Source organism: Narcine bancroftii, chromosome 5 (assembly GCF_036971445.1).
Source record: "Narcine bancroftii isolate sNarBan1 chromosome 5, sNarBan1.hap1, whole genome shotgun sequence".
Classification (NCBI taxonomy): domain Eukaryota; kingdom Metazoa; phylum Chordata; class Chondrichthyes; order Torpediniformes; family Narcinidae; genus Narcine; species Narcine bancroftii.
The window spans coordinates 243539793-243551985 of NC_091473.1; the positions used below are offsets into that span (position 1 = coordinate 243539793).

General features: G+C 42.2%; 1 protein-coding gene across 8 annotated transcripts in view; it reads left to right on the top strand.

Moving 5' to 3' along the window:
- The window catches only part of srgap2 (SLIT-ROBO Rho GTPase activating protein 2), a 182245-nt gene that overhangs the window by 146340 nt on the left and 23712 nt on the right, over positions 1-12193 (top strand). For all 8 annotated transcript variants that reach the window (XM_069941877.1, XM_069941878.1, XM_069941880.1 and 5 more), the window contains 3 exons: positions 4437-4542; positions 6995-7219; positions 8111-8190. In XM_069941877.1, coding sequence (XP_069797978.1) covers positions 4437-4542; positions 6995-7219; positions 8111-8190 — 411 coding nt within the window. The remainder of the gene's footprint in view (positions 1-4436; positions 4543-6994; positions 7220-8110; positions 8191-12193) is intronic.

Below are 12193 nucleotides of genomic sequence, written 5' to 3' on the forward strand. Positions count from 1 at the left end.
GCTTCTGGATATCTGCCAAGGCTTGAACTCTGGAATTTACTTACTAAGCCTCTCTACCATTCTTTACTTCTTGAAGATGCTTCTTAATTTAATTTTAATTTAGGCCTACAGCAGGGTAACAGGCCCTTCCAGCCCATGAAGCCATGCCACCCAAATGCCCCAATTAACCTACAACCCCCATACAATTTGAAGGGTGGCAGGAAACTGGAGCACCCAAGGAGACCCCTCGCAGACACAGGGAGAACATGCAAACTCCTTGCAGGCAGTGTTGGATTCAAACCCAGGTTGCTGGTGCCATAATACAGTTGCGCTAACCATGCCACCCTAGAGCCCTTCATTTCTCGTGCTCTTTTACCCTACCTCAAAGTTGGGTTCTCATTCACACATTCTCTCATCTTTCCACCAAATTTATCTACTACACATTGCATCTTCTCTCCCCCACCCCCGCCAACTCCGTCTCTCTTTTTCACCTCATTTATTTTAAGTTGCATAATTCTTTTTCTGAGCTTCATTGGAGATTAAAGGGTACAGAGCAATTAGCTGGTTGTGATCATTCTCCACTCCAAACCACTGACAAACAATTGAAACAAATTGATTTTTTTATGATTCAGTGCAAAGAAAAGAGAGCTGTATAGTTCTGTGTGGGTTTAATTTCCCACTCTAAGACACTGATTGCATTCTTCAAGCATTCTGATGGCTATCAAAGCGTCTTTGAAGTAGCAGCAGGGTCAGAGGCTGTTCGCAACAAGTTTGAGTTTGTCACGCAGCCCAGGCCAACCCCCACATCCATTGCAGACGTCATTGGACCACCCTAATAATCTGAAATGGCAATCTGGTGGGGCAGGGAGTTAAATGTTTCAACATAAAATCTGCTGCAGCTGTGATTTTTATTTTATCTCTCCTCCTGAGAGAGGCTGACTCTCCTGCAGCTCCAGAGCGTATTAACCTCCCATGGTCTTCCTGTATGAGTTTGGATAATCAGCCTTAAACTAGAAAATCTAATCCAAGCAAGGATTTTCTTTCACATCTGGTGGACTTCACTCACCTGCTGAGGCTGGCTGTGAACTTTTCAGGGGTGTTCGCAATTGCTCTCCACCTTTGTGGGAAAGAGACTTGGCTCCAGCCAAGTTTATTATCATCCGATTGCATAAGTTGAGCATGACGAGACAGCGTTCTCCGGTCCTCAGTGCAAAACACGCAGACACATAACCAGACACATCACACATAACAGACAAACAATACATATGCACAACAAGTATTCATATATACAAATAAATAAATATTGTTACGTGAACATGAGAGCCTCGGATGGTTCGTGTGAGCAGATCCTTTGGTCGTTCAGCATTCTCACTGACCATGGGAAGAAACTGATCCTCAGCCTGGTGGTGCTGGCTCTGATACTCCTGAAACTCTTTCCCGATGGGAGCAGCCGAAAGATGCTGTGTGTGGGATTTTGTGCACGCTCTTCAGACAATAGTCCGGTTAGATCATGTCAGTAGGGGCAGGGAGAACCCAGTGATCCTCTCTGCCACCCTTATGGTCCTGTGGATTGACCTCTAATCCAATGCTCTGCAGCAACTGTACCACACTATGATGCAGCTGGCAGGACATCTTGATAGAGCTCCTTTTAGAAGGTTGACATGATGGTGGCTGGCAGCCTTGCCCGTTTTGGTCTTCTCAGGAAGTGTAGTCACTGGTGTACCTTCCTGACAAGTGAGCAGATGTGTGTCCCCGTTAGGTCACTAGGTAAATGGACCCCAAGGAACTTGGTGCTCTGCACTACAAAGTTGTTGATGTATAGTGGAGGGTAGTCATTCCTGTTCATCCTGAAGTCCACGATCATCTCCTTCATCTTGTTCACGTTGAGACTCAGGTTGTTACTCTCACACCATTTCATGAGATTTTCCACTCTTCCCTGAAGTGCAACTCATCTTTGTTGCTGAAGAAGCCACCTTCTGTTGTGTCATCTGCAAACTTGATGACACTGTTGGAGCTAGATCTTGCGATGCAGTCGTGGATCAGGAAAGTGCTCAGGAAAAGGCTAACACACAGTTAGCGGGACAGTGCTTGATATTCTGCTACCATTTTTGCCATTACCATTATTACCATTATTGGAGGTAGATCAAGCTTTGATTACATTCCTCCCAACCCATATTTCTAGGAATGCTTTGGTGATGTTCTTCAATAGACCACAGAGGGCAGCACGGTTGGTGTAGCGGTTAGCGCAATGCCACCGATCAGAACTGGGGTTCGAATCCCGTGCTGTCTGTAAGGAGTTGGTACATTCTCCACGTGTCTGCGTGGGTTTCCTCCAGGGGCTCTGGTTTCCTCCCACTTTCGAAATGTGCCGGGGGTGTAAATTGGCCAGCACAGACTTGAGGGCTGAAATGGCCTGTTACCGTTCTGTATGTCTTTTTTTAAAATAGCTGAGCATAATCCAGCCCACTGCCACCACTCACACATGAAAGCTGCTTTGTTACTATGCCAGTGGACACAAGTTAATTCAGTCCAGGTTTCCAATCACCTACTTGATCCGTATTTATACTGCTGCCTGGACCAAGAAGTCGTAAAATCCAATTCCACAACCCTATGAGAAAATATGAATACCTCAGTTATTAAAGATCATAAGGTGCTTCATAAGCTTAATTAATTTAAAGTTGTCAGTCACCCATGAGGTTGAGAGAATGATTTTCAATGGTGGTATGATTTTTTTTTAAAAAGGGTTGTTCAGATTTATCGTCAGTGTCCATTCATGTCATTGCATTCAATCCTGAGATTACTTTTCCTGAGGACCAGGCAGAATTTCTCCTTATCTGTAGTGCAAAAAAACTACTCAATAAAAGATGGGTATACAAAAGAGAGAAAAATGAACAAAGAAAGAAGTTCAAACAAACTGCAATACAGAATATAAATATTCAATAATAAATAATGTGCAAAGAAAGGATCCTTAAATGAGTCCCTGATTGTTTGTTGTTGAGGAGTCTGATGGTGGAAGGGTAGCAGCCGTTCCTGAACCTGGTGGTGCGAGTCTTGTGGCCCCTGTACCTCTTTCCTGATGGCAGCAGCGAGAACAGAGCGTGTGCTGGGTGGGGTGGATCCTTGATGATTCCTGCTGCTTTTTTGAAATGGAAGAATATCGAAGTTTGCATACTAGAAAATATTATAGAGATAGGGAGGGACAGGGTAATGGAAGTATTTTAAATGCCTGTGGGATGAAAGTGTATACGTGGATGGGATCAGGGCTAGATAATAATATAGATGAGCTTTCTGATAATGTTTTTCTGTAAAGATTGACCATGAGAACAAGTTACGCAATCTGTTGCATCCAAACTCAAGAGACACAGAAGGCGGATTCCTGTGTCTCACCCAGCAATACCACATTACCTGGAAGGTCTGTGCACAGTTCCTTTGGTAATATCACTTCCTTGGGAAAGTAATAGGTCTTAATGTAGTTCTTGAGTCTACATTTGAATGAAAAAAGGTGAAGAGCAAACAAGGATCATTCAAATCTTTGATGATGCTAAGGTGCTGATCCATCAGGTCCTTTAATGTATGCACTAAGTTGAACTGTCACAAGAGAGAAAGCAGATGTGATAAATCCATTTGTGATTGTTGAAAACAGAACATGTTCCAGAGGTTGTTGAAATTTTATGTGATGAGCAAACAGAAAATCATCATCCCTGCTGTCTACCTGATTTCAAGGGCAGGGACTTTGCAATTGCTTAGGTTCTTGCCTAATAGGTGGAGATGTTGCTGTGGCATTCAAATGATTTAGGTTGAATCTGGGCGTCTTTTATCCTCATCAGGGATTAGGAAGAATTTAGAGCACAGTGACAGGCCCTTCTGACCCATGCTGTCCAAAAATCCCAATTAATCTACAACCCTGGTACGCTTTTAAATCTCAAAGAATTGTATTATCCTGACATTTTTACCCCTGTGTATTTCTTTAAACATTGTTTAACAACTGAACTGGGTCTGAATTGATGACATTCCTCAATTATTTTTTGTTTAGATAATTTAATTTGTATGCTTCTGGACTTGCCCTTTATGGTGTACAGGTTGAATCTTCTGTCTTTGTTGCCTCTCACTAGTAGATAGATCAGGTGGACTCATTATTAGTCCACTAAGGAAGAAAGACTAGCACACAGGGCTTTCTTATTCATGATCACTGCTCCAACGCCACATACACAGCAGTGCATTTATGTGGATAGTTGCTTTCCTTCCTGCTCAAAACTATGCTTTTGTGTGCAAGTAGCCTATTATTCACTGTCCATGTTCTGACATGGAACGTTACCCATTCATGAGTTGGAGGAGAATGGAGAATGTGCGGGGGTGGAGGAGCACACAATACGGGAACCGTCTTTAAGTTGAACCAACTGTGATCCATCAGGCACAACCTGCAATTTTATAATGTGTTTTATTCCCATTCTTTACAGCTATTGAAAACCTTGCAGAAAGAGCCCTTCAAATCCGCAAAGTCCTTCTGACTCTGCCAAAGCCAACCATCATCGTAATGCGCTATCTCTTTGCTTTCCTCAGTCAGTAAGTATTATTTACATGTTGTGATGCTGTATTTTATGTTTTGCCATTAGATCCTCCTTCAGTGCCTGAAGTTTACTCATAAGTTATTAACCAGACTTTTATTTTTATTTTTTTTATTTTTCACACTATGAACCATATTAACCAAAATACACACAAACATTTCCCTCTTGTATATACACAGTGTCATTTTCTCCCCTTTTTCCCCCCTCCCTTCCCTCCTTCCTTCACCCCCTCTCCCCACCCACTCAACGTTCAACCTATATGATACATTAAACAATGTCATCACATATTGAAAATAAACAAGAAATTTGTGTCTTCTACTTTTACACACTGGGTCAGTTCATTTCGTCTTCTCCTTCTGTCATTTTAGGCGGTGGAGGTCTGCGGTAGGACTTCTCTGTTGAGTTCCATGTACGGTTCCCAAATTTGTTCGAATACTGTGATGTTATTTCTTAAATTATATGTTATTTTTTTCCAATGGAATACATTTATTCATTTCTATGTACCATTGCTGGGTTTTCATTGTAAGGAGGAAACAGGAACAACAGAACATGCAGATTGGGCATGTGAGAAAGTGGAAAAGTTTTGGGAAGATCTAAACCAGTTATTAAATAAAATCACAAAAAGCAACATTCCAAAAAATCCAGAGATCTTTCTTCTAAGTAATGTAAGAAGTAAAGAACTTGGACTCGATTTGGATGGAGAACAAAAAAGATTTATTATGATAGCCTTAGCTGTAGCAAAAAAATGTATTATGTCAACCTGGAAATTAGAAGATAATCAGACTTTTTTGCCTCCTCAGAACACTCTCATCTCTGATGGATTCTTTTCTATTGCTTAACGCAATAGGCACATGACAGCAAGTAGCTCTGCACAGCACTGCTATGTGTGGCTTAGAACCATAGAACATTACAGCACACAAATCAGGCTCTTCGGTCCTTCTAGTCTGTGGCAAATTATTAATCTGCCTAGTCCCACTGACCTACACCCAGTCCATAGGCCTCCACACCCCTCCCATCTTTTTCCCCCAAATTTTCCAAATTTTTTTTCTTAAATGTTAGAATTGAACCTGCATTTATCATTTCAGGTGGAAGCTTTTTCCACACTCCCACCACTCTCTGTGTGGAAAAAGTTGCCCCTAAACTTTTTCCCTTTCACACTTAACCCTTCTTCTAACCTCAGTTGCCAAACCCTACTTGCATTTACTCTCTCTATCCCTCCCCTCATAATTTTGCATACCTCTACCAAATGTCCCCTCATTCTTCTATGCTCCAGGGAATAAAGTCCTAACATGTTTAACCTTTCTTTGTAACTCAGTTCCTGAAGTCCCTAGTAAATCTTCTCTGCAGTCTTCCAATCTTATTGATATCTCTCCTGTAGCAAGGTGACCAAAACTGCACACAATACTCTAAATTTGGCCTCACCAATCAATGTCTTATACAACTTTACCATAACATCCCAGCTCCTATTTTCAATTCTTTGATTTATGAAGGCCAATATGCCAAAAAAAAACTTGGAAGGGAACTTTCAGTTGTGTTCTTCTTGCCTCTGTTAGCCTTGAACTTTCAAGTGGTGGAAGTTACATTTTCATTAGGAGGTGCTGTTGGAGAAGCTTTGGTTTGTGCCAACAGTACATTTTGTAGCTGATATACACTGCATGTACTGTGCACTGGTAGCGGAAGGCGTGAACATGAGGGTTCCAATCAGTTGGATGGATGAATGTTGTTGGTAAGCTTCTAATGAAGGCCAGACACTTGGTTCATAGATGGTGAGAAGATTTTGGAGAGTTAGGAGGCGATGGTATCATTGCAGAATTTGTGACCTCATCTTTTTTTGGTCGCAATATTTGCAGAGCAAGTACTTCCCCCATGTTCAGGCCAACATTCCTCTTTCAACAAATGCCTCCAAAAATATATGAACAAGTCATTAATATAACTTGCCTTTTCAGTTCCAGCATTCAACTTTTCCCCATTCATCCTGGCATTGTCTACAGTGAGAAAGTTTTCTACTCCCTTGCAAACTACTTACACAAAGAAAAACCCTTTTTTTTTAATGGTCAAATTAGTACCATGTGTTTCCATGTACCAGCCACTCATAGTGAGGCCAGATATACTGTACACACGCAACACTGGCCTAGTTGGATAACCCAAATCAAAAGCAGCTGGTTGAATTTGATAGTCGCAGCTTAGAGTCAACACGTGTTCATGTGAGTTCCTGTACATCTGGCAGTTACCACCAGGGAGGATTAGGGTGGTATTGTCTCTTGATGTATGAAAGGCGGAAAATAAAATCATTTTTTCTCCTTATTGCCTTCTCATTCTTGCATTTTAAAGGTTGAGGAGGAAAGTACATCTCAACATGGACACCAGTTGACATTTTCTACTGTGTTCAGCATTAATTTATCCATTGAATTTTTAAAAGGAACCAAATATTTTCCTTTCTTTTTGTGAAGCTTGTCCCAGTTCAGTGAGGAAAATATGATGGACCCCTACAACCTGGCTATCTGCTTTGGACCCACTCTAATGTCTGTGCCGGAGGGCCATGATCAAGTATCCTGCCAGTCACATGTCAATGAATTGATCAAGTCCATCATTCTGCACCACGACACTATCCTCCCAGGACAAAAGGAGCTGGAGGGGCCTGTGTACGACAAAGGGTTGGCAGGAGAAGATTACTGGTGAGTCTGGCCTAGCAACGTATATTTGTCTCCCGAAAGGTTTGAAATCCCCTTGCTTGGGTTCTTTAGTTGGGGTCCAACTAAGCAAGAAAGAAGGAGGAAGTAAGTTATCTAAGTCAGCTTGACGGTTCTCAGCACCCACCCCCTGAGCCATTTCTGCTTCTCTAATGAGTTCAAGGCAACAGAACAAATGCTGCTATTGGCTTCTGTGCCTGTACATAATGAGATTGGGTGGAATTTCCAAGCTTCACTGCACCTCTTCAATGTCTCACAATTATTGAGACAACGGGTGAAATATCAGGGCCAAAAGCAATGGCGCTGGGAGGGTTTCATTGTTTAAAATTAATCTCAGGGTATCTTATTGAATTACTGACAAGCCATCAAGAAGGCTTTTATAAAGCATTACATTCAGAAATTTTCGTGTATTGTCACCACAAGGCAGAATTGACCAAGGACTGGAGCAGAACCATGCGCAAAACTAGAGGTGGTGACCAAGCAAGAAAGCTATGCTGCTTTTAGAACATTTTGTGTGTTAGAAGTAAAAGCATTCCCTCCACAAGTTCTTCTTGATGTTCTTTGACCTGCCACACTCCATCCTTTGCTCCAACCCACCTGATCTTGCTAGCACCCAGATCTCCTGTAAACTTTGCTTGTGCACTGACTATCTGGGACAACCCTCCGCTCCTTCCACTTGAAATCAAATTCCTCATCCAATTTCACTGGCAAGATGTTGTGAAGCATTATTTAAAATTGGCAAGGTCTGCACATCCCCATCTTCCTTTCTTTCCTGTAGATTTATCATTACCTTCAACATCCTCCCATGCTTCTCGATGCCTTTGATACAAACGTGCATACTTTCTCTCTTCATTCCAAGCTCCCTTTATTTTGCAGTGAGAGTCCTCATGGGGATCCTGCCTCAGCTGAAGATGTTGTGCAGGAAGTTGGGACAGAGGCACACACCAGTGAAGATGGTATGTTGTTGGCTTTTCTCTTTGTTCACCGATTCACAATGAAAGAGAGGATGTGGGGCAAGGATTGCAGGGGAAGCAGAAGGAAGTACGCTCCCAAAAGGTTTCGACATTTTTGGATATGATCGTTGTTTCTTGTCCAAAAATGTCACTTCCAACAGAGCTGCAGAACATCAGCCTGGAGCTTTGTGATCCTCTGTGGGGTGTGGGTTTGAACCTGGAATTTTCTGCTTCAAGGTCAGATTTTTCACTGCACAGATTGTTGCAATTGGAAAAGACAGACACCACCCTCTCCTTGAGGACATGTAGGAGTGAGTAATAAATACCCTGCTTCTGATGCCCAGATCCGTGAAAATCAACATGAGGAAAAGGGCATACGTGGAAACTATTTTGTTGTTTAATGAATTACAGCATTCTTATATAAGCAGCAATGTTGTTTTAATAATTATGATTGAGGAGGGATGTGTGCAAAGTGCATAAATATTTAATAAATATCATACTGCCCATCTGTAGGGAGGGTCCAGAAATCGTAGAACAATATTGCACAGTGCAGGCCCTTCAGCCCTCGATGTTGTGCCAACCCATAGATATATAGGTAGTCCTCAACTTGCGACCTACGCAAGTTACATCCACCCGCACATAAAACTGACATTTTTATCTAAAATACTGTACATATGGCTGACATTCTTCATAAAAGGTTCATTTATTGATTTTTTTTAAAATTGCCTTAATATCTCATTAAGACATGCGAATCTGACTTGCATCCAATCGAATTATGACCAATCCTTCAGTCCCAATTACAGTTGTAAGTTGAGGACTATCGTTACCTTGTTTTTAAAAAAAATTCGAAACCCTCCCCACCCCATAACCCTCTATTTTTCTTCCATCCATGTGTCTGTTCCTAATGTTTCAGCCACCACCACCATCCCTGGCAAGGCATTCCAGACACCCACAACTCTGCCCTGATGTTTCCCCGAAACTTTCCTCACTTCACTTCATATTCATGAACTCTGATGTTTGCTATTCCTGCCCTGGGAAACGGGCACTGGCTGTCCACCTTCTCATAATCTTGTAGACCTCTATTAAGTCTCTTCTCATCCAGCTCTGCTAACCTTGCCACATAAGACTTATTTTCCCATCCAGACGACATCTTGGTAAATCTCTTCTGCACCTCCCCATAGCTTCCATGTCCTTCCTATAATGAGGTGACCAGAACTAAACACATTATTCCAAATGTGGTCCCACCAGAGATTTGTAGAGTTGCAACATGACATCTCGACTTTTAAACTCATTCCTCCTGTTAATAAAGCCCAGCATAACATCGGCCTTCTTAACTCTCCTACTAACCCGTGCAGCAACCTTGAGGGATGTATGAATTTGGACCCAAAGGTCCTTCTGTTACTCTCGTAACCGACCTTTAACCTTGTTTTCGACCTCCGGATTTAACTCTATCTGCCACTTTTCCACCCCACACTGCATCCTGACTATATACTTTTGTAACCTTCAGCAACCTTCAACTGCATCCACAACTCCTCCATCCTTCATATCACCTGCAAACTTACTGACCCATCCTTCCACCTCTTCATCTAGGCGATTTATAAAAATCACAAAGTGTAGGGGGTCCAAGAACAGATCATTGTGGGATTCCACTAGTCACTGACCTCCAGGCAGAATACTTTCCTTCCACTACTATCTGCAAGCCATTTTTTTTATCTACATGGATCCAATGCCTCAAGACTTTCTGAATGAGTCTTTCGTGGGGGACTTTGTCAAATGTCTTACTAAAATCCATGTAGACCACATGGGGGAAGGTTTTGTTGCTAACCATGAGTATCTCACTTGCCCTTCTCCACATCGAACAGTACAGCACAATACAGGCCCTCCAGCCCACAAGTTTTTGCCGACCTATGTAAACCTACTCCACAACAATCTAATTTTTCCTGACTTTACATCCATAACCCTCTATTTTTCTTGCATCCTTGTGTCTAAGAATCTTTTGGATGTCACAATTGTGCCAGCTTCCACCACAACCCGTGGCAATGTACTCCAGGCATCCACCACTCTGAGTAAAAAAAACTTACCTCTAAACTTTTCTCCCCACAAATTAAACCAATGTTCTCTGATATTAGTTATTGTCGACCTGAGAAAAAGGTGCTGGCTGTCCACCCTGTCTTATTCCTCATAATCTTGTATACCTCCATTCTTCTTCTTCTTCTTCTTCTTCTTCTTTACCTCCATTAACCTTTCTTCATTTGACATCTTCTCCAATCCAGGCCACATGCTGGTAAATCTCTCCTCTGCACCCTCTCCACAGCTTCCACTGCCTCCCTCTAATATAGCATCTTTAGCTATTCCCAAGTTTGAAATGCTTTCTTAAACACATCTCTCCAAATCCTCCTGAAACATAGCTGCCACCCATACTTTGATTTATCTGTCACAATAAGTGACTCTTAAGTCCATGCTCTATGAAAAGATTTACAGTGATTTCTTCAATAAATATGGTGTGTAAAATTGAATATGAAATGTTACAGATAATTTGAACTAGCATTGTTACTTTAAGACAACTGAGACTGATTGTATCTGTGACGTCCAGTATTTTGCAGATATTCCTCCAAGTCACATTACATCTCAGTGGGTGGGACACTGCGGGAGTGATTGTGCTTTGCAATAGACATATGAAGGTGACAGCATATTGCAGGGAAGATTTCAACACACAGGCAATCTTGCTCCATTTTCTAGGCCATTCAACGGAGCAGCTGTGAACAGCTCTCACTGCTTTTCCCCGCTGTCACCACCGTCACAAGCACAAAGGAGATCTTAAAATCAGTACAATTGCTTCGCTCCCTTTTGGTTTCACTTCAGTGTCTGCCGTGTATTGTGAACCGTTCTATCCGCATGACAAGTGCGCTGCAGGGTCTTCCTTTTCCTTACTGAAGTTCTGGATCATTTTAATAAGAAACCCCTGTCCACAGAATGTCTTGACTCTAAAATAAATGAGATTCAGGAAGGAGGAGGTGTTGTGAATCCTCAGTTCCTGTCTTGAGAAAAATCATCCTGTGCAAACAGGATAACACCAGTGCTGTGTGCATGTTTGAGAGCTCCCACTCACTGTCCCTCTGCATAGATCTGGCTTCAGTGGAATGAACGAAATAGAATGCATGTCATTTATAAATGTAAATAAACAGAGAGAAGAGTTGTTTTGACTCACAGCCTCTGCTTATGTATAATGCAGTTCCATGATTCATTTACATTATGCTATATTTATATGTGTTAACCAAATCTTCCAGAGCACCACTAATCCAGTTTAGAGATGACATTGCATCTAAGCCACATTTGAGATTCAAAGCACAAAACAGGACCATTCATCCTCTTGTGGCAGCACTTTGCTGTGTGATCCAAAACAAATCACAACCTCTGTTACGGATGGTAGCAACCTGGGGGAACAAAGATGAGAAGGTTACTGTGGGTCTGGAGAGTGTAGTGTGAGGTTGAGAGGGGGTTTGGGGGGGGGGGGTGGTGGTGGTGTGTAAGATGTATGGGAACCATGGAAATTCCAGATAGGATAAGAAAAAGGATCAGGAATCGGCCATCTGGCCCGTCAAGCCTGCTCCGCCACTCAATGGCTGATCCGATGATAGGCTCATCTCCACCTACCTGCCTTTTCCCCCATATCCCTTAATTCCCTTACTATGTAAAAAAAATCCATCTAACCTTGTCTTATTTATATTTACTGAGGTCACCTCCACTGCTCCAATGGGCAGTGAATTCCACAGATTCACCACCCTCTGGGAAAAGCAGTTCTTCCTCCTGGCTGGGAAACTGGTCCCTCTGTTACCATGGCCCTTCTGGTCAGGCAAGGACTCATCCCAGAAGTTATCCAGCTTGTGAGCTCCAGTGGCATAATTGTTCTAATCATTAAAACCCCAAAGTACAAAAAGGCAGAAAAGAAGGTAGAATAAATACAGCTTGAAAAACTGTTCCACAGCAGGATCTCTTCCACTGCAGC